We start from the raw sequence: 25,100 nt of genomic DNA on the forward strand, positions 1-25,100 counted from the left end.
TTCGAGCCTCATTTGCATGAGAACTCTTGGGTGGATAATACACGCGCCGCTTCCGTCGTCTACCATGATTCTTTTCACATCAGTATCAGCAATGCGTAAAGTTATAACTAAAGCATCGTAATGAGGGAAAGACAAACCGTCGGTATCAGACTTATCGAAGGTGATACTGTTTTCGAAGTCATCATACCGTTCGTGAGCGATCGTGCGCTTCAACTTGTGTGTGGTGGTGAACTTTACGTGATTGATTGCTGAGTCGTCGCTGCCACCGACGATCATCTGTATGGTACGTGCTGAAGAAGGTGGTTTTGGTGGTCCTTGGGATTGGTCGCGTCCTCTAGCAAAATTAGCCCTTCCTTTATCGCTGAGCAGCTCCTTCAGGTATCCCTGGTTCAGCATTCTGACCACCTCCTGTCGTAGACCTATGCAATCTTCGGTCTTGTATCCTCTTTCCTAATGGAATTCGCATAGGACGTTCGACCTCCTTGCACTAGGGTCTGATTTCATTTTTTGTGGCCACTGCAACTTCGTGCCAAGCTTCTCCAGTGCGTACACTATTTCTGAAGGGGAGACACAAAAGTTATGAGCAGATAATAATGGGGGCATACCTCTTTCATTTCGAAGCGGGGCGACATGTCGCGGCACGGCATCTGGATGCCTTGGAGGAGGCGGATTGGGAGTTCTAACGTAGGTTTGATGCCTTTCTCTGTTGAAGCGTGGGAGCTGTTCCCGTCGCCCGTCGTTGCGTCGATCCCTCCTTACCTCTGACTATACTGACGTTAGTCATTGGATTGGACCGTTTAGATCGTCTTCATCCGCTCTTACTTCGGCACAGTAGGCATTGTGAATCTCTTCCCACGTGGTGGGGGGATACTTCATGAGTCTGTTGAGCAGCTTCTTGGTTGCTTTTGATCCGTCTCTGTTCAACCCGTTTTGGAAAGCTACGACCGCTATTCCCTCTGATACATTTGGCAGTCCCATTCTTACCCTGTTGAATCGGCCCAGGAAGTCCCGGAGTCCTTCACCTGTTGCAGCTGAGCTACCTGAACCACTTTGAAATAAGTTTCCTTTCTTTATGTAATTTGGCCCGCCCCGGGATTCTAACGATGACTGAAGCCTCTATCTTGAGGGGCCGCGTGACTTTATCTCTTTGAAGAAGGACGAACTCTTCTTTATATACACAATTTGATGTACGAAATTGGAAGAAGAATTGTTGCTTTCAAGCGTGAACCAGGTCCAGGATTCGGACTAGGAATTGCTATTTTATCCGATGCAGTTAGCTCTATTCCCTGACTTGAGGGCGGGAACCGTCTTATTTGCCCAATGGCGAAGATACCATTGACCCTAACTTCGGCCTTCTTCGCTCCTGCATGAGCGGTGGTGAATTTATCTGCCATCTCTTCAAACGTTGATATCGATCTAGCTGGTAGTTGAGAGTACCACGTTAACGCCCCTCCTGTCAAAGTTTCACCAAACTTTTTCAGCAACACGGATGGCACTTGTTCTTTCGATAAGTCGTTGCCTTTTACAGCGGTTACATAATGGATCAGATGGTCTTCCAGATCCGTGGTCCCATCGTATATTTTCAAGTACGGTGGCATCTTGAAGGTTTTTGGGATTGGGTGAGGAGCAGCTTCCTCACTATATGGTTGCTCGACAAATCTTCCCACATCGCGTTTCGGCAATAGCTTAGGGGCGCCAGGTATCTTGTCCACCCTTTCCTGGTGCTCTTTCATTTGATCACGAAACACTTTATTCTCGTTCTCCATTTCTTCCATTTTCTTAAGGATGGTTGCGAGTGTACCATCGCTTGCGTTGATAGCGGTGTGGGCGTTGCTGTTCGTACAACGCTAGGCTCACCGGCGGCAGCAACGATTTCTGCCATTGACGAATCTTTGGTATTTCCCTGAGGGGGTTTCTCGAGCATGTTGCTTAGAGCGCTCGTCAACCATTCCTCTGCAGCTTTTTGACTACTGGGGGTGTTTCCTTTACCGCAGATGTAGAAGCCCCTCTTTCATGCAAAATCTTTAGATCTTCGAGTGAAGAGGGTGAGATCTCCCCCTCTGGTACATTACTTGGTGTTACATTCGCGGTATTTTCCCTACCGGTTTCGTTGAGGGAGCCTATGAGGTTATTTGAGACGTCTGCTATCATTTTCAACCTTGCTTCTTTCTCTGCCATTGTTAGTTTCTATGGAGTATGAAGGACAGTGATCGTTGTTTTTGATGTCCTAGGTGTGAACTACGATTTCGACTACCGAAATCCTCACAGACGGCGCCAAATTGTTTGACTCAAAAGATATTAAACACTTTTTAAGCAAATCAATCAAAAAGAAATGAAGGGGCAAATCGTAATCGAAAATAATAAACCCTAGGATGATCTTGATAATCGGTTCTTGCAACAATATTGTTTATGAGAGAGAGGAAAAGAGATAATCTTAGAGAGATGAGAGAGCAAGAAAAAAATTTATATCCCAAATGAATCAATCCCCCTTTACAGAGCTCGGATCCCCTTTATATAGTAGGGTATCCTTATTTAAATATTAAAAGGTAAAACCAAAGTACATTTTATAGAGGGACCGACGAGGTTATGAAGTCGTTTCTCCCGTTACTCCTAAGTCGTCCTTCTGTCGGAGCTCACATATGTTCAGCGGTTGGTCGTGCTGACTTAGGGACGCTATCGGTCAAATTCGACCCCATACAATCACAAAAATAGATAAGGGAAAAAGAAGAATTTACCAGTTACTCATCACAAATTACATTTGACTCTCGTACGGGGAAAATTATGGGCGGATTTAAATAAATAAATAAGTTGAAACAGAATCTAGATAAGTCAAAGTAATGAACTTCATAGTAATAATATATGAGTTAGGTGAGGGATAGTATGTGAGCTGGTCATCACTTCAATCAATGCAAGGAATAACCAACTTGCTTTGTACCAAATACAGATCAAACCTTGCTCATTCACAGCTGGCTGCTTTCTAGTGACGGTGCTATTTTCTTAAACTTATACTCCACATATAACATTTTATCGGATTATTAATTAATGATTAGTTATTTTAGAAATTTGACTATATAATGTATTTTATAAGCAATATAACTATATGAATACTTTTTTATATTTTAGAGCCTAGGACTGAGAATTATTTTTTTGTATTTGTAAGGTGCGTTTTGCTCTAATCAAAACTCCTCAAAACCAAGTGAAATTATGAAAGTGCGGTATTTCTACCCTTCGTAATTCCTACTCCAAACATGAACCAAGTGGAAACTTTACTTGAAAGTTGTAGTTCCAGTGCCCCACATAATCTTCATTCTATCTCAAAGACAAAGAAATCAGTCCATGTCAAGATTGAACAAATCTGAGCGAGTTAAGTAAAAGTAACTAGTCATGATCAAGTAGTCCAAGATGATTTAGGATTAATATGAATATGCGGAGCCGTAGTGAGTCATAACGCAAGTCATCTATGTGTGAGACTGGTGCAGTCCGGTGCACAAATAACTCGCATTCACGTAAGGTTCACGGAAGAGCCGCACCCAAAGAATATGATGTAGACTAGTTTTAACAATTTAATTGTTATTATTGGGTCAGGGTTTTTCATTTATTTCATTCTCTATATTTAAGATTTTAGTTAGTATTTTAACCAAAAAGTCAAAGAGAGTTGACGGGTTATACTGAGTTGAATCTATTATGACCCTTCAGAATATCACTATCACCTACTCAACCTTCAACCTTAGGACAAGTTGAAGAGATCACATAAATATTGGATTAATTGTATTCTGACACCTATATATGCCAGTCGACGTCGTTGAATCTACTGTATGCCCAAAAAACTTACTACATTTTAAGTTTTAGTGAAGACAAGTTAGTTTACTGATGGGTTTATCTTGCCATCATTTTATTTGGTAAAAAGTAAAAATCGAATTGGGGTAAGTTCTTACCTTTAGTGACCGATATCAATATCATTGCTGAAGGAGAAGAATTATTAATGACTACAACGTTTGTCCCAAATCAAGTCTTATAAGTTGACTTTCAATATTGTTAAATTAATTATAAATTATTTTTTCACAAATGATCGATACATGAATTATTTATGTTAGATAATCCGAACGAATTCTGCTTTCATTTTCCCCGTATGGAACACTGAGTTACTTACGTTATTGTCTTCAGCAAGCAGGCTTCATTTTAGACGGCTAGAAAGGCTCGCTAGACCTCCTCGCGACTCCCTGTGTTGATATTCGAGGAAGTTGCTCTAGACAAGAAAAATGACCATAAATGCTCTTTCACTAACCAAAATGGATGGTTTATGTCCTAAGTATATTTTTGATTCACTACAGCCTCCGATATTACAAACTATATAGTACAACTACCCTACTTCATTAAGGTCATCCACCATGAAAATGCCATCCTAGATGGCCTGACATTCCGATGAGGTTGATGCCAAGTTGGCAAGCCCTTATCGCCCCAACCCTATTTTATTATTCCCTTCGTTTCTTCTTCCACCACCACTTCCCTCTTCTGCAACTACCTTTGATACCATCACCTCCAGGGGCGGATGTAGCACTCCAGTGACGGGTTTAATTGAACCAATAACTTTTGACGCGTAGTATAAATTAATGTGTAAAAATTCACCGATTCTAATTCTATATATTCTTTCTTATTTTTATGCCTTTATCTCAGCGAAAAGATCAAATGTCGAATCCATTTATTTTTCTGGTATTCAAGCAGGTTGGAATATGTATTATCATAATAATGGTAGATATAATTACAATAAATAGTAGATTGAACCTATAGTTTCAAAAATATAATGGGTTCAATGCTAAGAACCTTAAACGTTGAACCCATAAAATTTAAATCCTGGATCCGCATCGGATCACCTCCTCCGTCTAGCTAGAGGTACTTTCGTACAAATTTTATTTTCACATAAAAAAAGTAGTGGTTTCTCAATTATATTTTTATGAGAAATTTTCATAAAGCACTATCTTTTAGTGGTAATTAGCTATCTATAGATATCACTTGCTATATTATGGATTGTAGATACGTTTTCTGTTGTTATAAGATGTATTAGATGTATTTAAGCTATTGTATTCATGAATACAGTAGCAAAAATAGGCGTGAATCGGGAAGTCCAGCTAATCAGTTGTTGTATTCGAGTATATTCGACTGTATTCATGGCGTGAAACATGGGACTACAACTGGACAGATTATTGTATTCGACTATATTCAACTGTATTCACGGCGTGAAACAGGGGATTACACTGTTTTTAAACGGAAAGTGAATCAATTAACATACTAGACTCCTAATATAACTCAACTAACTCAATTATAACACACAAATTTTGTATTTCCGGTTATAAAAAAGATTCTCAACTGAAAAATACCCCCAAAACATAGCAATCTTCAAAGAAATTATATAATACATCTGAATACATAAATTATATTAATTAGAAAAAACATATGAATACATTCATGGCATATAGCGAGATAGTGAATACAATGAAATACATAGAATACAGCGGGATATATTGAAATACAATAAAAAAAAAAAAGAGAATTTAATAAAATACATGGAATACAACGAGATACATTGAATTACAATGAAAAAAAAGACAATGAATACAATGAAATACATGAAAATACAGCGTGATATGTTGAAAATACATTGAAATATATTAACAGAAATCTTCTTCTTCATCGCGATTAGTTGAATACATACCAGGGCTTCTAATTTGATTGAAAAGTTACGGATGACGCTGTTAACACAGGGAAAGGTTTCAGTGGATTCCCATTGATGACACCATTGAAGGGGTTACTGGGAATCTTTTTGATGCTTACTTGAAACCCTATTTCCTTTAAGCATATCGACCAGTGAGGAAGGGTGATCTATTTCTCATAAAAGGAGGAATGCGAAGTGTAGAGTTCAAGGTTACTTCCATCAAAAGATTCTCTAATTCCAGGAACACAACTAGGTCTTACCACCAAGGAAGAGCTAGGGTTTCTCATTGGATTGAGATTGAGAATCGTGTTTTCAGGGAATGGGGGAAGAGAATGGCATGTATCAAAGTAGAGAGAGAAAGAAAATAGTGTAACTGAATAGCGTATTTAGTGGCTTAGGGGTAGGAAGTAACCAAAATTAGATATTTTGCTATAAATATTAAAAGGTATTTATAGAATATAATTTTTTTAAATGTTATTTATTTAAAATAAATAAGGTGTTAACCTTTGCTATTTAAAATAAATAAGGTGTTAACCTTTGCTATAGAAATTTTCACAAAGCACTATCTTTTAGTAGTAATTAGCCATCTATAGATACCATTTGCTATACGGATTATAAATACCTTTTCTGTGGTTATAAGATGTATTTGATGTATTTAAGCTATTGTATTCATGAATACAATAGCAAAAATAGGCGTGAATCAGGAAAGTCCAGCTAATCAGTTGTTGTATTCGAGTGTATTTGACTGTATTCATGGAGTGAAACATGGGATTACAGCTGGACAGATTATTGTATTCGACTGTATTCGACTGTATTCACGGCGTGAAATAGGGGATTACGCTGTTTTTAAAACGGAAAGTGAATCAATTAACATAATAGACTCCTAATAGAACTCAACAAACTCAATTATAACAAACAAATTTTGTATTTTCAGTTATAAAAATAATTCTCAACCGAAAAATACCCCAAAAACATAGCAATCTTCAGAGAAATTATATAAACATCTGAATATATAAATTATATTAATTAAAAAAAATATATGAATACATTCATGGCATATAGTGAGACGGTGAATACAATGAAATACATAGAATACAGCGGGATACATTGAAATACAATAAAAAAAATACAGTGAATACAATGAAATACATGGAATACAACGAGATACATTGAATTACATTGAAAAAAAAGACAATGAATACAATGAAATGCATGAAAATATATTAACAGAAAATCAAGTTGCTCAGCCCCAAACTCCGTCGTCTTTGTTCAAGAACAAACCCTAATTTCCGGCGAATCCGCCGTTCACCGGAAGCCAATAGTGAAAACGCGCCGCCTTCGTGGAAATTTCACTCTGAGTTGTGTGGCAAGATGACTTCTTCAAATTCTGGTGAGATCATGCTTAACGAACTGCTGCTATATTTAATTGCACAAGCAAACATTAAGGAGAAATTCCATGGCTTTTTTGGTTTATCAATTCTATGTCAGTTGGTGTAAAGAATCAGTGCATCTATTATACAATTCGAAGACAGTAAATTCGTCCTTAATTTGCTTTCATAGTAAATCCCTTTGTTCTTCTGCCCGAGCATCATGGGATATACACTCGATTGCAGTTGCCCACTGCTTGGGGACTGTTCCTGTCGGAGAAACTAGTGTATTTGTTGCAATATCGTCTGTCCATCTGAGAAGATGCCGTTAGAAGGAGGAGGAGAGCGAAAATTTTAATGGGATGGGGGAAGAGAATGGGATGTATCAAAGTAGAGAGAGAAAGAAAATAGTGTAACTGAATAGCGTATTTAGTGGTTTAGGGCTAGGAGATAACCAAAATTAAATATTTTGCTATAAACCTTAAAAGGTGTCTATAGAATATAATTTTTTAAATGGTATTTATTTAAAATAAATAAGGTGTTAACCTTTGCTATAGGAGGTAAAAATTCCTAAAAATAATTGGTCCAAAAACTAGTCATCCGGCGCCATTTTTACGTCTTCATCTCACTAACACACAACAAAAGGGATTTTTACATCGTAGAGCACTTTTGTGAGACTATTTATATAAAGGAAAGCATTTTTCATTTATTTCAAATTTAGCAGATTTATTTACAAATAGAATAGATTTTGAAAATTAAACGTTCATGACTTTCCCACAAATCAAGGGATAAGTTTTGTTCCATTTTAATTTGTTAATCTACTATCACAAAAGATTGACCCCAAAATAGCATATCCAAATTATAAGAAAGCCTATAGACGCTACAATTGCAGAATTTGCACCCCGCAAATTTTTATTTGTTCGAGTATGACGCTCTCTCCGTATTGGATGGATGCCTTAGCTGTGGGATAGAAGGCTTTTCTTTCAAGTCTTACATTCAATGTACTCTACGGATAGAGGAATACATAGAGTTGAACATAGTAAAATAAGAAATTGAAAGATTTCGTTGAAATTGTTCGTTTGGAAATTTCCCTATTATACTAAAACTATACTTTTTCAGTACTCCTAATTTCTGCCATATTTTTAGCCTTCCAATTATTCTCTTCTCCGAACCTAAAAAATCTAACTTGATTTGCTTTGTGGAGTCAACACAAATGGAATCATTTCCCTTTACTTTCTATGGATCTCTTTCTAAAGTAAAAATGCATTAAAATATCAATTACTCATGAAAGCACTATCAGGTTCTCCAATTGTCACGACCAGAAATTTTTAACCCCGGGATCGTGATAGCGCCTAACAGCTCGAATCACATATGAGTCACCCATGATACTATAATTATACAGCTATTATTTCATGTATAATATTAAAACTAATATACATTAAAAAAAACCACATCTAAAAAGTATAAAACATTAAGATACCATTATTACAACAACAACAACAACAATATACCCAGTATTATCCCACACCGTGCGATATACCATTATTATACTAGTATAATAATGGTATATCGCACGGTGTGGGATAATACTGGGTATATTGTTGTTGTTGTTGTTGTAATAATGGTATCTTAATGTTTTATACTTTTTAGATGTGGTTTTTTTTAATGTATATTAGTTTTAATATTATACATGAAATAATAGCTGTATAATTATAGTATCATGGGTGACTCATATGTGATTCGAGCTGTTAGGCGCTATCACGATCCCGGGGTTAAAAATTTCTGGTCGTGACAATTGGAGAACCTGATAGTGCTTTCATGAGTAATTGATATTTTAATGCATTTTTACTTTAGAAAGAGATCCATAGAAAGTAAAGGGAAATGATTCCATTTGTGTTGACTCCACAAAGCAAATCAAGTTAGATTTTTTAGGTTCGGAGAAGAGAATAATTGGAAGGCTAAAAATATGGCAGAAATTAGGAGTACTGAAAAAGTATAGTTTTAGTATAATAGGGAAATTTCCAAACGAACAATTTCAACGAAATCTTTCAATTNTATTAATATTTAATTGCCAGAAATGATAATCAATAATTACTGCTATGATTTTGTAATTTTTTCTTAAATATTGGCTAGTTATGTTTTTTCCCCCTAACAAAAGGCCAACGATTTGGACCAACGAAAACGTTTGAAACTGGGCTGATACCTCCGGACCAGCCCATACATAGGCAGGATGGGCTCAAAACGCATCAAAGAAGCCCAAGCCCCCGTTTCAAATCCTAACGGCTAGTTTGCTAACACGCTGCCTACAGAACGCTCTAACGGTCACTTTATTTTTGCCCGTCCCCAAACCCTATTTCCACAACTATAAAGTCATCTTCCCCTTTGCCCAAATTTCATCATCTTATTGCATTTCTCGATCTTCTTAATAGTAAATCCCATTCTCCAGCAACTCAAAATTAAACTTACTGCAAATTTTCTTTGATTCATCAATGGAGACTCCATCATCAACAACAAGAAGAGTGACAAGATCACAAGCCTTGGCTACTGCTAACAGTGCTAACAAGATCCCTCTGTCAAGTGAGTTTCTAATTACCCTTTCATTTCTAAACTATTCATCTGATTTTCTCTTCTCCGAAAATTCATTTCTCTATTGCTCTTTTCTTGTTCAGAGAAAATTGAAGAATCTGATAAGAAAGCAGTTACACAATCAAGACAAAGAACTGGGAAACAATCAGCATTGATTGACATAACAAATGATTCCCCCATTGTTGGCTTAGCTATGGGAAATTTGGAGACCCCATCTTCTGAAATGTCCAAGAAAAGGACTAATGGTCAAGCCAAACACTGCACTACTCCTGGATCTGGGGAAGCTTTGTTGAGGGGCCAAGTTAAGACCCTGTTGCAAAAAGTTGAAGAAGAAGCCGTGATCTCGAAAATTTCATTGCATAATAGGCCTTTTCTTCATCTCAAAGGCATTGTCAATTCTCCTATGGGTCTTCTTGCCCCAACTCCGGCAAACACTCCTCTTATGGATCTCTCTATCAATGAGTTGCCTGTTGTTACCGCTTCCCCTGTCGAGGACAAGTTTGCCATTTCTCAGGTATATATTTCATTGCCCATGTCAATTTTTTCATGAAAGATTCTCTCTTGATTATGTATTTTAGAGATTTGATTTTTTTTAATATTTTATGTTATAGATAATGAATGAGATGTTTGAGGGGGAAAAGCAGGGGGGTCTTGAATCTGAGAAGAGTTATATAACAAGATCTCTGCTACTTGATTTTTCTGAAAAATCTGAAGGGTCAGAAGAATCATCAGTGTGTTCCTCTGTGGTGACATACCAAGGAGGTGAGGTTGAAAGTAAAGAGAATGATGACAATTCATCTTTGTGGTCGATTCAAGTGAATGCAAGTACTAAAGATGATGAAGAAGATGAGGAAGAAGGAGGACTTGAAGATGATAACTATGATGAAAATGAAGAGGATGGAGATTTAGTTGATGAACTTTGTGAAGCAATTAGCAAGATTAACGTGAATGCAAAATTTGAGGGAAAGCACACTCGTTTTGTGTACAACAGTGAAGATGAGATTGAAGGAGTTGAAGAGGAGGATTCTGCTGCATCACCAGGTGTCTTGCATTTGAAAGGATTGCCCACTCCAAAAGGGAAGCATCTTCGTTTCCCTGAGGAAAATGAATGAAGAGATTGTTAGCTTTTTGTTGCTGTTTTTGGTTCTTGACAGACACCTGCTCTGATTTGGACCATAGAAAGTATGCTGCCATATTGAATTAATTCAATATCATCTCTTTTCAATTATCTTTATTACATACATGCTTATGTTAGAGTGATTTATCCAAGTCTAGATAAATTTGTTCATGGAATGCATAGATTAAGTTTTACAAGTACTTTTTGTGACCTTCCCAAGCTTTTGATCTTTCATATTTCCTTTTCCTATATATGACACGATTCTATGATATCATTAATCGTGTTTGAATATTTTTTATTTTTTTTGGTTCAGTTTTTGCCATATTGGAGTTTTTTACCCCAAGGAAAACTAAAAGACATGGAACCCCCTCTCGAGCACACCAATTAGTTAAAGTAGATCAGAAACTTTGGACCTACCATTGTGTCGTGTCCAGATCAATCAAACAAATTATTAAACTAAAAAAAATCCCAGTCAAATAAGAGGTAACTGATCTCAAAGGAACGACTAGAAGAATCGGTAACAAAACTTGTCCCATACACATTCTGATCAACGAAAATAAAGAAGGGCAAATTTATGGGATAGCTAAGGGATATGACAAAGAATAGTGCAAAAGCACTATAGCGTACCACCATAATATTCGGCAAATGGGTTTGGACAATATTTTAGATGAAGTTGAAGTTACTACAAAGTTTATAGAAGTTAAAGACTCAGTTCAAGCAAACCTAGTAACAAACCTTTTATCAAAAGTAGATAAGAAAGCATACAGAACGAGAGATCCAAGATTCATTTCCAACCAACCTCATAACTCAACCAATTGGCTTCAAATTCAAGTCTCATACAAATCATTTGAACTCCATTATTGTTTTCCTTAATGTTCTGCGCATTTACAGCTCTCTGAGCTTTGTAAACCGACAAATCCTCTCTCGACATTCAATCGTGACCTTCCTAACGTTGGACCTTCGTAAATTATCTTAAGAATGCACTACCGAGAGCCCCTCTATTGATTAAGCACCTGGCTTGAGCATTATGTCAAATAATTCGGTTGTCTTTGCTACTTTAGCTAGAACGATCACGGTAATATAAATCAAAAGGCTGATATATTTACAAGCTGTTATTGCAATAATTAAACTTCTTTAATAGTATCAGAAGTAGCTCAGAAGGATGATACATTCGCTGCACTATGAGCTTAACTAATTCCGCTGTTGCTGACCAAGGGAATTTTCCTCTAAATAATAAGTGCCTAGCTGAAAAAGGTATCATTTATATACACGGCAATAATATTTACAGCATTATCTTTGCTTGCATCCCCTAAAGGTAAATAAGAGACTATATACAGTCTGTACTTAATGTTAGATTACTACTAGACACCTAAAACTTCGTATTAGATTTAAAAAAAAAAATATCAGAACCAAGGGTGCCATGTTGGATCCATCATGCACAAGTTCCTTGGAGTAAGGGCAGCTTCAACTAACTCCGCTACACCCCTCTGCACAGATTGTGGCGGATCCATGCCATTCTCCTCCTATACAAGTAGAAGCCAAAACACCACAATGTCACAATGTAGGCATTTTAAATAGATATTAAGTAAATATTAACTTATCTAAAGCCTGTAATTTCAGTCATACAGGTATGCGGGAACATATAATTCATGCTGAACTACACGAGATAGCAACTGCGCCAATTTTATTGAATCAGGAAAGTGGTAGTACCATTACTAGGTGAGGAATTTTGAAAATTTATATAAATAGCACCAAAAAGGGAAGGGGAAAAAAGTGAATACCTCTTCAGAGATGTACTGTGGGGCTATTCCATTGATCCGTCCAATGACATTCTCAACATTTGTAGTGACTTTTTGTTTGAAGTCCACGGGGTTCAGACTACCTGCTCCTACAACAGGGGCCAGAGGCATCCCAAGAGGTCTTCTCCAAGACCAAGATAACAGCTCATCTCGAAAAAACATAGCCAGATGATACCATAAGTGCTGGCTTTGCTGCAGATTGGAATTTAAGTGAAGCCATCAGCAATGAGGAATTAAACAAAGTAGAAAATAAGATGCATATTAGAAGTAAATCTTACTTTAGGGGAGACCACAGCCTGCGCAGCCGCACACATGGCAGAAACAACTAAACCTTCTACTCCAAAATGAGAGAAAAATGCTTGCAAATTTCTAGTCAAGCGGAAGGGCACAGGTTCATTAAATTCAATCATTCCATTTGAATCATATGCAGGATGGAAATCAGTCTGAAAGATTTTTCCAGTGTTTTTAGCAAATAATATCTTGTTTGGAGACCTTCCACCAATTTGTAGCATAAAAGACATAAAACTAGAAAGAGCCAACTGGATAGCAAACTGCTTTTTGAAAGCCCACATGTGATTGCCACTCAATAGAGTTTTGTACATATACTGTGAGAAGATGCTGTCCGTGACAAAACTTTTTGTTATCTCATTGTATGCTTGAAGACGGAGATCAACAACAGCATCTGGTGAAATCTGGCCAGATATTGCTTGGTTGAGTTGCTCCTTGAAAAATGTGATCGGTAAGTCCGCTTCTCGGTCATTTCTAGCACAATGGTTCTCATAAACCTCAAGGAAAGTGCTGTACATCAGATCATCCTCTACCATGCGAACCTATTACATGAATTCACATGGAGTTATTCCAGAGGAAAAAGCTCAATAAAATTTCAGTGAACAATGCAATTTGCATCACTACCGCAATTATGTTACAACTGAATAAAACATGGCTGCCTCAAAAAGTGGCTTCCCTATTTCTGCCAATAGAGCAAAAACTGGACAATGTAACACTATTTTATGAGGTAAAGATGGGTTTAGTAATTACCTGAGACCACACGGGTATAATAATAGGAGTGTGAATGCATATGTGCCGCCTTCGTGATTCCTTGTGCTTGTCAAACATCCGATTCATCACACGGAAAAGCTGTAAGATCCGTTCATCACTTCTAGCATTTGGTGTTAAAGATGTCTGAACAATAAAATGGCGCTGAGAACCATCTGATCCAATCAGAGTCAGACGGCGGAAGCTGCTTCCATGTCTCCGCACTATTGGAATATCAGCTCCCACCCTGTCTAACTTCACAGTATGATCGGGCGCAACTTCCTAAATGAAAGACAAAAAAATCAGGGTGAAGCACTATAATATCTGGTAAAGCAGAAACAGAAGAAAAGGGAAACCAAGAAACAAGTCCCATTGAACCACGGATACATTTTGTCATTTATATAACTAAAGCCTTATGAATACATTTTGCACCTGGAAATTCATGTCCCAGTTTTGGGCTTTTATTGCATCCTTTTGACATTACATTCTACTTGCATTTGGAAAGGAATGGACTAAGATACTTGCCTGATCGGTAAAATATTGCCCTGGAACCTCCACATCAACAACATGAAAATCTCTCAACACTCTACTTTCATCTTCCAACTTCAGCACAGCTGGAAAGCGGTCCTCCACGTTGCTTTGCAGGACATTTTTCCAATGCTTCAGTCTTTCAGTAAGTTCAGAAAGAGTTGCTGGAAATGTTGCAGTACTGTCAGGATCGAGATCACGTTCAAAATCCTGCTTGTATTCTCTTACAAATTCAACATGTTTGTTCACTGCATCTGCTGAGAAACATGCTCTACACACACCAGAAAGCTCCTTCTTCAGAGACTGAGGAACTTCAGCTGTAGTTGCAGTAGGGTACTTGTAGCAACGGTGAAGTAGAGCATTAACAACTGCCAACAGTCTCTCCTCTGGCAAAGTGACGAATCTGGATCCGATCTCAGTGAGCAAGATCTGAGATATTTTTTCAGAAGACGCGTCAGCAAATCTAATTGCACTTGAATGACAAAATAGGTTTACAATTGGTAGGGTATCCATTTTGAAAAATCAAAATATTTATTTGTACTACACAAGTTGGTGTTTTTCTTATGTAATACAAGTAGTTATTAAGCTTCCAAGAATCAAACCAATAAGTTGGTAATTTCTTTTACGCCAAAATTACAAAAGCAGACAAAAGATAAGTCATGACTCCGAGCCCCTCCAAATGCTTCATTTTTTTTAATTTTCATTCTCTCCATAATGTCCAAGGTGCACAAAGTATGAAAACCAGAATTTATTTTTCTTTCAGATGGTATCAATGAAAAGGTGCACAAGTTAAAAGATTCTGAGAAAACGTAATATCCAATCCTTTTCCTAATCGAATAGCATCCTTGTATTAATGTTTCACAACTGTATTAACTGAAAAATGGACCGGTTATATCATCTAACTAGACTTTTATTTGTGAAAAAATAAGCAAGACCAGTCACCTCAAGTTCACTGGCGAGATTAGAATGTTTGCTGCGTAAAGTTTCCATTATATCTTTGGCTGCATCAAAAGCACTGGCAGCAGATGCAACCAGAGTCAGAGCACTATTACGGCGCAATGCAGCTTGACCACCATCACCGCCTGATGAGCTCTGGTGTAAGGACTGGTCATTACCAGAGGGCATACTATTGTCTGGCCTTTCGGGTTCCTGAATTTGAGAACTACTGCCATCATGTGACCCAACACCTCCACCGGACTGAGCTCCCTGGGGAATATGATTGTCAACAGCTGATGAACCCCCACTCTGACCAGCCATTCTAGCATTCCCATCAACAAGGCCCATAGATCCAGCTGCACTGCCACCAGCGACATTTTGCTGCATTCTCTGCTGTGCCATTGCCATTCTACCATATTCAGACTTATTTGCAACATCACGGCGCTCAAGCAAATATGTTCGCAACCAGTAATACAAAGCCTACAATTACATGTGAGATGGCATCAGCTCTGAAGGTCACTGAGAATATCAAACACACAAAACACCAACAATCACAACATTACCTGTGGATAGACGGTAGCAACTTTTAATAGCACAAGCTTGCAATGTGGAGCTTCCGTCCTCTGCAAGGAAAGTAATAACTGTGGAATCCAAGAAAGCCAAACCCAGTGGGGTATCTGTTCCAGGTACTTATCAAATGCCCTCCCTACGGGTTCATTTGGAGTATCGAAACTGAGAAGATATAGAACACGTGCAAGGTGGCTTCTGGAATTAGGAATACCAAATTTGATGCCTTGTAAAAAGCAGCTAACTGCATACTCTAACCAAATCTCTTCGTGTGTTTCCTTATAAGCCTGCCACAGGTCAAAATATAGCATCTTAAGGAATTCTTTTTTTTTTAAAAAAAAAAACAAAAAAAGATCCCGCAATAAGCAAATACATACCATGTCACAATAGTTTCCCCAACTAATCCACCCCTTCGGCAGATTCTTGAAAAGGCTGATGGCATTTGAATAAGCAAGATTAGCCCCTTCGCAATCATTAAGCTTCAACAGAAAGTCTCCCTTGAGGCGAAAGATTTCAGCTTTGTGTTTAACAGAAAAATACTCCAGATTAGTACTGTTTATCAAATTAAGGCCGCTAGTCAGCTCTCCCTTCATTTCTAGATAAGCCTTTGCTTGTTCTCTTATTTTTACAAAAGCTTCCTGTAAACATACGAAAGAAAAGCACATCAAACCATGCATATCAAACTATTCAAATTTGCCTCCTTTTTCTTTTTAGGATACTCATGCCTGCTCTTTTTTTTCTTTGGGGGTGGGGGGGGTGGGGGGGTGTTGTAAGGGGCATAAGCATTAGAGTTGAAGGAAAGAACCAAAGTAGACAAAAAAGACAGTACGTAATACCTGAACTTCCATGGTCGAATGTCCATACATTTTCTCCAATACAGACACACACACCTCAGAAAGTCCCTGCTTACGAGCAATATGAGCAAGCTTATTGACATTCCACGCCTTGTCACGGTATCCAAGGTGATGCAACTGTGAATTTGTAGTACCAAAATCCTTAAAAGCATCAATCACAGCATTATACATTTCATTCCTCCATTGAAGCAAATCATACCAAACAGACGAACTGTCCCATTCATTAGGTATCCTCAGTCTCCACGTCTCAAGGATGTCCTTAAGATCCGCATATAGGCCACCATGAGCCCCAACAACAGAATTTCCAGAAAGTTTATTTCCATTGGCAATGTCCACAATTATCCTAGCTGATTCTTGAACTTCAACAAGTTGTTGAAATTGCTGTAGAAGGGGAATTCTGGCATGAATGGACATTTCAGGTAACTGCCACCACTGTTCCAAAGCAAGATCAACACCTTTTCCGACAATGTTTTCAGCCTCTGCAACGCCATTTGTACTCTTCTCATGGAGGGAAAAATATGCCTGAATAATACGAAGTTTTGGCGTCTCCTCCACTTGAGCCTTAGGGATAACATGGTCTTTCAAATATGCCCAATCAGGCTGTTTCCACAGACTATCAAGCAATATCTCATAATTCTCGACCATCTTCCCAAAGTCAACCAGCACATCCCATTGACTGAGTTGGCTAGCACAACTTAGCCACTGCTCCTCCCAGAGACACATCTCAGCTTTTGGTACCGTATTGTTATAAGTGCCTTGGGTTGCTTTAACCATGGCCTGGTAGAAGAGACTTTGAGCCCGCTGCCAATAGCCATGCTGAACCAGTGAAAGTCCAGCCCGCGTCTCAGCAGTAATTGACCTTTTCTTCCACAATCCACACCTCATATCTTCTTCATTGAGTAATCGGTAAAGCTCGGCCAGAGACTCCGAGCATTTAGTATCATTCAAAAAAAGCATAACATGACTTTCCAGCAGGGCTAGCGCAATGTGCCATGCATTGTAAGTCTTTCCAATGTACTTGATTAATTCACTAGGCATTCTAGGCTGAGGATGACTTAGCTGAAGTCCTTCCAGAAGAGCTTGCACGACATTTGGCCGATGGGTTGCCTGCTTCTTATGATAGTCCTTTGATAACAGAGTTATCATTGGCTTTGCAAGGGCTACCTGTTCTTCCTTGTGCAAAGTCACCCATACAATAGGAAACACCAAAACCCAGAGGTGATATGCAACGTTTGCATCTGTGTGTGCCAGTTCTCTCAGTGGAATGACAAGATCAGCAACCTTAAACAAAGGAGAAATCTTAAATGCAACAAACTCTTAAAGATAAAAAGTGTAATGAAGAAATCATTATGTGTTAAAATTGCCGTAACATAAATCCCACAAGGGTGGCTATAATTGACCTTTCAAATAGGCAAGAGGAGCAACATAACCATATTAGAACAAATGACCCAGTCCGTTAAGTGCATATAACTAAAGATGCATAAACAAATCTAAAAGGAAATTCTGCCCAACAATAGGAGAGCAGAGTTTCGAAAGAAATGTGGGTAGAAAAAAAATCACAATGCAGTCACAGAACAGCAGAAATTTGACCTAAAAAGGGTTATCTATAAATAAAAATAAAACAATAAACAAGGATCTGAGACAAAACGCCGACTCTAATCATGATCATGAGTGCTTACACAAGTGACAGAGGCTCAGAGGTATATGGCTATCTCATGGAAGACTCAAGACAAATGTTTGTAAGCTAAACGAAAATGCCATTACCTGGAGCTTGCTCATTTCATTCAAAAATTGTGTATGTTTTGCCACAAAACTATCAAAGGTTAGAGGAGCCTCTTCCGAACCTTCTGGAACATCCAAGACCATTGGTTGTGGCCCTGTAGAATCACCAACAGAACCTGACACCACAAGTGGAGGCACCTTGGCAGAATTTGGAGCCAGCGTTATAGACTTATTCTCAACCAATATAGCCAAAAGAAGATCAAGCCCTTGCTTTAGCCAAAATACATCGCTCAAAGCCTCCCAGTCCTGTATTTGGATGATGTACTGCAATCTTGTGAACAATGTTCTCCCAAGGGATTCATGATAAAGAGAGAAAAACCTCATTCTCATTTCAGGATCTTTTGCCCGTAAACCAAGCAAATATTGCCTCTCTACCTTCTGGAAAACTTCTTGACGCAGAGAAAGAGCATACCTGGAAATCAACAAGGTCGTTCCATCACATGCCCATGGTTAAAGCAAGCTGAATTCCCCCTCAAATGACAAATAAATGAGCAAAAGTAAAAACGAAGGGCTGCTTACTTGTTTGAATCTGCACAAAGACCATAGAGAAGCTCAAGATACTTTTTGTCCCACTCTTCTGCAGGACTAGGGGTGAAGTTCTGTTTATCCACTTGTGAAAGCCTCTGGAGGAAAGAAACAACATCTTTTGGAGAAAGAAAGGTGCTAGATGCAATAGCAACTCCAGGTTTAGTCATGTCCACTTCAATCCATCCCTTTATTACATCTAATATGCTAAGCAACACAGAAGGGTCAGTACCCTTCTCAGACAGCAGGGAGTTGAGTATTTGTGTTACAGATCGTTTACAATCTGGGATGACCATGACCCTTTCGTTAATAAGGCCCAACACAGATTTCAGGTTGGTAATGACAACTCCAACATCAGCACCTTGACGAGAAGATGTGACAGCAGAATCAGGATCTGATCTCTGACCCTGTAAGTGGGAGTATACCATGACTTGTGGTCAATAAAATGCGCACTACATTAAAAGAATCTGCCTCACGTACTAAGAGAAGAATTGAGCAAACTCAAACTCAAGAAAAACGCATAAAATCAGCTCTAACGTATACCAAAAGACACTCCAGAATCATTAAGAGTTTGAGTTATCCATTTAAGCGCGGAACAAGACCTAAATTGGGATAATATTCATAGATTGCTTACTCTTTGTGTACGTTATGGAGTCTCGACTCCATGTTGAAAGCTATTTCAAATAGCATGAGCATTGGAAGTCTTCAGTTCCACTAGAGCATTAGATTCTTTTTTTTTATTTTGACTTCTTTCAAAGGGCAATGAATGCTCTTGAAAATGGTTTTATCAAATAAATACATCTCATACTCTCACACTTGAATCAGCAGAAACTAAATGATAACAAATACAGCATCTGAAACATAATGTAATACCTGCCTCACATGGGATCCAATGGATGACCCCATGTCTCGAGCCAGGCGCTGAAGAAGACGGACCAGATTTGCTGGTTCAATAAAGTTTTTGTGCACCTCTGCCAAGGTTTTGATTACATAAAGCACAAAGCTGACCATGCTACCTGAATTATCTTCTCCAGAAGTCTGAGGAGCTGCAACAGCAGCAAGGTGCTTCTGTATAAACTCTTCTACCTTTTGATACAACATCTTCACATCTTGTGTTGTATTAGCTGCTTCAGGAGGAAAAGCAAGGGAAACCATTTTCAAGAGGGAGCAAAGTGACTTCCCAGCATCAAGCACTTTGTATTTGAAGCACGGTTCTAGAATCTGTATAAAAAAGTATATCTGAGATATGATGCTCTGATTGGAAGTGGGGTCATAGGCATGAAGTAAATGGTTTAGCCTAGGGACATACCTGAGATAACTGGTTGATATTGTTGCGGATGAACAGATGAGGTTGCTTCTCCAAAACCTTGTTCATCACATCTAGGCCCTGGGCTAGTGCTATGGCAGGGTCCTTTGACTGAGAAGGTGGAGCATTGCTGAGCAGCTTCTCCAAATAATTAAATTTGACATTAGCATTTGGCCACACCTCCAAGGCTTGTGATAACAGATCCAAAGCTTGTTTATACATCAAACTTGCTTCCTTATCTTTGGGCTCTATTACTAATGCTACCTAATGCCAGACCTCAACAAGTTAACACTCAAGAATGAGGAAACATTAAATCATCTAGCGAAGCGGGTATTGAAAAATGGAAACAATAAACTGAAAAAGGAAACACCTTATCCTCAACATTTTGAAAAGAAAATAGAAGCATGACTCCCGCTTGCTTAAAATGGTTCAGCTACATCGCAGCACGGTCCCCCCCAAACCCAACCACCACCACCACACAAACAAACCGAGACACAAAAGAAAGTGCTAATGATTGAACGTGAACATTAAACTGTAGCTTCACACAACAAATATTGGATTAAGTACTGAGTTCTTTCGAGATGAGTGAATAAAGAAAGTGCAGACAGAACAGAACTGCTTCAACGACTTGGAAAAGAAGCATCTCAGGAAACTAAGTTTGAAGACCCACATAAGCATTTACCAAATTTAAGTTGTACGCCAACAAGAGCAAATCACAGGCAAACAAAAATAGGATAAGATAGAATGTCCTGTCTTATTTTAAGAAGTAGATACAATAGACAATCCCATGTTCACTAAATAGAAGCACTGGAAAAACACAGGATAAAATAGAAAGAATTATGCTCCAGCCTAGAGTTTCAAAAAATAATTCAGGAGAAAGCCATACTCTGATAAGAAAATTAATAATCATTTCCTCCATAGCTGCATTTGGCTTAAACTCTTCATCTGGTTGCCCACCAGATCCAGGAGTTTCAATATTAGGAATTGAGGAAGCACCACCAGGCGACATAACACACAGGGATTGAAGACCAGGCTCAACCTTCACACGCTTACTAGGATCTTCTGAGAATGAAGATCCATCCGTTGGATGCTTAAGATCAACACTACCAGCAGAAGCATGACTCAGTCCATCAGCATTTTGACCAGTCCCATCATTAGCAGGTACTAATTTCATTTCACTTTGTCTTTGTCGTTCCCAGTTCACAACCAACCCAGCAAGTTCAATAGCAAGTCGTCTATTTTCAGCTGTAGTATTATATGGCAATCCAAGGCGACTCAGAGAGTTCACCATCTGAGGTACAAACTGTGCTCTACAACTGTAGAATAGATCTGAATGGCGAACTATGAGCTGGAAAATGTGGATGAGATTAGGGATAGAATGACCCTCCTCAACAAGAATCTTTTTGGTGTAACGTATCCAGATAGGCATACGGGAATCACCAAGAGGTAACCTTCTTGGAAGTGCTGGCATGAGTATATCAAGCGCTTGCTTAACCAACATTTTATTCTCCGGCTGGCAAGTCCTGAGGAGAGCGACAAATACCTGCAGCAACTAATTCCCCCTAAGATTAGATTGCACAAAACGAATATCACGGCACAATATAGTTCAGAGACAAAATTTAAGTTGTATGAACCAAATTGGAGGACTAAAGGAAAAGATCAAATCAGGAGCGAAATACGTTACATCAAACATCAATAATAAAAACCACAGGTTTTTTCATGATCCTCATAATGAGGTAGAGTAGAAATGACTAAAGGGCATGAACAATAAGGAGCAAATATGCTGCATCAACCATCAATAATCAAAACCACGAGTTAATCCATGATTCTCACAATGGGATAAAGTAGAAAAATAATAGGCATCATAAACTCATGCAAACACAACCGAGCCTATTCTATAAACACTTACAAACATTAGTTCAAGATTTTTTATCCGATTTGTAAGCATAAAAGCTATGAAAATCGCCAAATAAGCATTAAAAGAGTAGACCAGCAAACTACTGCATACATGGACAACAAACCTGTAATCAAAGTTAGCCTCGTTACAAACAGCATTATAGTGGTAGGAGGCAATGGGATATAAGAGATATCTCCCAAGTCCCAAACAGGAAAAAAACACATAAGTACTAATGCTTGGTTTATATATTAGTAGCAGAAACAGACAGAACAGAGAAGATACCAAAAACCTATCTACACTAATGCGAGTAGCCTTTGGAAAAAATCCACGAGAAGGTTAGAGCATAGTTCAAGAAAGACAACATAGAAACATGTCACTGATAAGAGTGCATCACTGAAATACTATGCCATTGATTGATGTAGCTAACATCCATGAGGTGATTGAATACGATGCGCGTGTGTATGCATTACTCTCTCTCTCTCTCTCTCTCTCTCTCTCTCACACACACACACACACACACACACACACACACACACACACATATATATATATATAGATACACACTAACAAATAAAAATTCAGGTGAGATAAGTAGAATTTATCTGGGGGGTGCTTTTTAACTTATAATAAATAGAACTTTACGCCAGCAACATATTGCATGCAGATGGCATCGTGGAACCACCACAAATAGTGGTACCTGAAGTATAATTTTCTCTGGAGCTTGATAAGCCTCCAAGAAATGGCAGACATTAACAAATGCCCACTGTTTACTAGCACTATCTTCACGTTTAAGATGATTCCAACCAAACTTTATAAGTTCCTTCCGATGATGAACAAGGTCCGTCTGGAGATACTTGAGAAGGAGAGTAGCGAGTTGCAAAAGCTCTATCCTCAAAGGCTCATCATAATCAGCAGAGACCTACAAAGATAAATCAGGAAAGAAAATGAAATATACCCAAAATCAGCAGAAAATTATCAGTAAAAGAAAATGAAGGATATACGAACTTAAAGAGAGGCAATCATTTACCTCTTCAGGAGGGTCAAGAAGCTTGTCAACAATAGTCTTAATTATAGCAGAGTCAACTACATCCCAAGTCTGACCATTCTGAAATGCATGACCAAGCATCGGAAGAATAAGCATTTGCATCACAACCACCAAATGATCAAGACCAAGTTGTCTCGATTGGAAAAGGTTCAAAAAAAGCAGGAGCAGGGTTCTCTTCATGTTGGATGGATATCCTTCAGCAACCTTAATGGCAAGCCACGATGAGTTGTCAAAACAAACACTTCCATCTTGAGAAACGAATTTGATAGACAGATAGCAGCATTACAAACATACCTCAATGATATAGAACTCCTTCAAGAAGGTAAAGTCTATACGAGTACGAAAGAGGAAGATGGAAAGGATATCAAACAGAACATTGATTTCAGTTTTATCATGTCGCAAACAATTCAGGAAGCATTTGACAAGCCATTTGCTCTCTTTGACCTGCAAATATTTATCCCATAATTTAGCAGGAAACTCATGTGATAAACAAATATATAAATAAAACAATGGCCTGAATATATGCCAAAACAGAAGCACAATTAGGAGAACTTGGCAATATTATAATGAAAAAAAGCAATAGTTTTGGAACCTCAGAAATAATGCAATTATCTGCTAGCAATAAGAAAGTTTTTTCTTGACTATTTAAGGGGCATGACAATAAAAGGTAAATCATACTCCTTTCCCCAATAGATTGAGGAAACTAATTATTGTTTCAACGAAAACAGCATGAGAAGGAACAAAATGGGTAAAAACGGTCAAAGTCGCACACAAGGATCTCAAGTATCAAAAACAGAATTCACAGAGCTAGCTTTCGATTCTATGAAGCAATCAATGAGATAAAGTTTTCGTGCATATTGAACAAGCACTTCGAAAAGAAACAATTATCCAGGGATCATTATGTAATGAAGACTACAAATACCAGTTTGCAAATGCAACATAACTTGCCTGCACTAAGTTTAATTCCTGTTCATTTTGCAGACGGGAGATTCTTGCTGGCGACTTCCACATCAGTACCAGCGTATCAAAGACAACACGATTGTTCTGTAACCAGTTAGGCATCAACTTGACCAAAGTTTTCACCAAAGCAAGACCCTGGAAATAAGCATCCTGAGGTGCCACATTGGTTGAAACTGAAGGGACAGAAGCCTCGGCTTGAGGTGTAGCAAGGCCTTCATCACCAGTTGAAGTGCTTGGCCGACTCAAAGATTCTTGTCCAGCAGGTGCATCAGATTTGGTAATAAATTCGGGAAAGGCACTTGCAATTATCTTTTCTGGTGATTTAGCAAGTTCTTCTCTTAAAGGCTGTCCAGCATCTGACCTTATGATGTACATAAACCTTCAAATTTATGAACCATATCAGAAAACCATGGAAGCAAAAAAGCTGCATAACTGCTCGTAATGGAACCATGAGAATGCAATTTCAACAAGTATTCTACTTACCGCCTGAAGTATTTAGGTTGACATAATCGAGCAAGAAAGTAATCAACAGCAGCAGTTGGATATCGATTCAGGAACTTGGTCAATGGCAGCCTATATGGACTGTTAATCTCACTGTAAAACTGCCCAGGTGGAAGAGCTGCTTCCAAATCTATAGTCAATGTCACAAGCTCATCCAGAAACTTCCCAGCTGCAGAGGGAAGCAGGTGGAAGAGTTCGATAATAGCTGCATCCATAAGAAGAAATACATGTCAAAAACAAGAAGTATATTCACTCAGCCCATGTGATTATTAGGAGCAAAGCTGTATCCTACCAGCAGCTATTTTTGGTTCCTCGCCAGCCTTCCACGACTTCTGGCACTGTGCTAGCTTTTCAGGTTCCAACCATTTCCTAAGATGCTCCAGTAACTTGCCACCTAAGGTCACATTAAACCAATTGGACAGAAGTTCAAGCAGGCGGGCCAAACCTTGAAGAAGAGGCATGCTGAGATTTTTAGTGTGGGCCAAGTTAACCAATATAGGTCTAAGACTACTTTGTAGAAGTTCTTTTGGCATCCTTTGCTGTTGTATGACCTACATAACAAAGATACCATGAAGGAAAGACCAA

General features: G+C 38.4%; 2 protein-coding genes across 3 annotated transcripts in view; one reads left to right on the plus strand and one right to left on the minus strand.

Moving 5' to 3' along the window:
- Positions 9,438-11,051, plus strand: LOC109233502. The gene is made up of 3 exons (XM_019399388.1): positions 9,438-9,654; positions 9,747-10,177; positions 10,275-11,051. Exons 1-3 carry the CDS (start codon positions 9,567-9,569, stop codon positions 10,773-10,775), a joined length of 1,020 nt encoding a protein of 339 aa, XP_019254933.1. The 5' UTR covers positions 9,438-9,566; the 3' UTR covers positions 10,776-11,051.
- The window catches only part of LOC109233503 (transformation/transcription domain-associated protein-like), a 33,362-nt gene continuing 20,123 nt past the window's right edge, over positions 11,862-25,100 (minus strand). The window contains exons 16-35 of one of the 2 annotated variants that reach the window (XM_019399391.1): positions 24,808-25,066; positions 24,498-24,720; positions 24,003-24,393; positions 23,349-23,498; positions 23,037-23,258; positions 22,707-22,928; positions 20,999-21,655; positions 20,116-20,376; positions 19,680-20,027; positions 18,801-19,213; positions 18,264-18,693; positions 16,482-17,780; positions 16,023-16,283; positions 15,642-15,932; positions 15,085-15,558; positions 14,140-14,571; positions 13,618-13,896; positions 12,858-13,409; positions 12,562-12,771; positions 11,862-12,303 (exon numbers count right to left, since the gene is read on the minus strand). In XM_019399391.1, coding sequence (XP_019254936.1) covers positions 12,184-12,303; positions 12,562-12,771; positions 12,858-13,409; positions 13,618-13,896; positions 14,140-14,571; positions 15,085-15,558; positions 15,642-15,932; positions 16,023-16,283; positions 16,482-17,780; positions 18,264-18,693; positions 18,801-19,213; positions 19,680-20,027; positions 20,116-20,376; positions 20,999-21,655; positions 22,707-22,928; positions 23,037-23,258; positions 23,349-23,498; positions 24,003-24,393; positions 24,498-24,720; positions 24,808-25,066 — 7,494 coding nt within the window. In that variant the 3' untranslated portion in view covers positions 11,862-12,183. Of the gene's footprint in view, positions 12,304-12,561; positions 12,772-12,857; positions 13,410-13,617; positions 13,897-14,139; positions 14,572-15,084; positions 15,559-15,641; positions 15,933-16,022; positions 16,284-16,481; positions 17,781-18,263; positions 18,694-18,800; positions 19,214-19,679; positions 20,028-20,115; positions 20,377-20,998; positions 21,665-22,706; positions 22,929-23,036; positions 23,259-23,348; positions 23,499-24,002; positions 24,394-24,497; positions 24,721-24,807; positions 25,067-25,100 lie in introns of both variants that reach the window. The other variant, XM_019399389.1, reaches the window with a different exon arrangement.

Source organism: Nicotiana attenuata, chromosome 10 (assembly GCF_001879085.1).
Source record: "Nicotiana attenuata strain UT chromosome 10, NIATTr2, whole genome shotgun sequence".
NCBI classification, from domain to species: Eukaryota; Viridiplantae; Streptophyta; class Magnoliopsida; order Solanales; family Solanaceae; genus Nicotiana; species Nicotiana attenuata.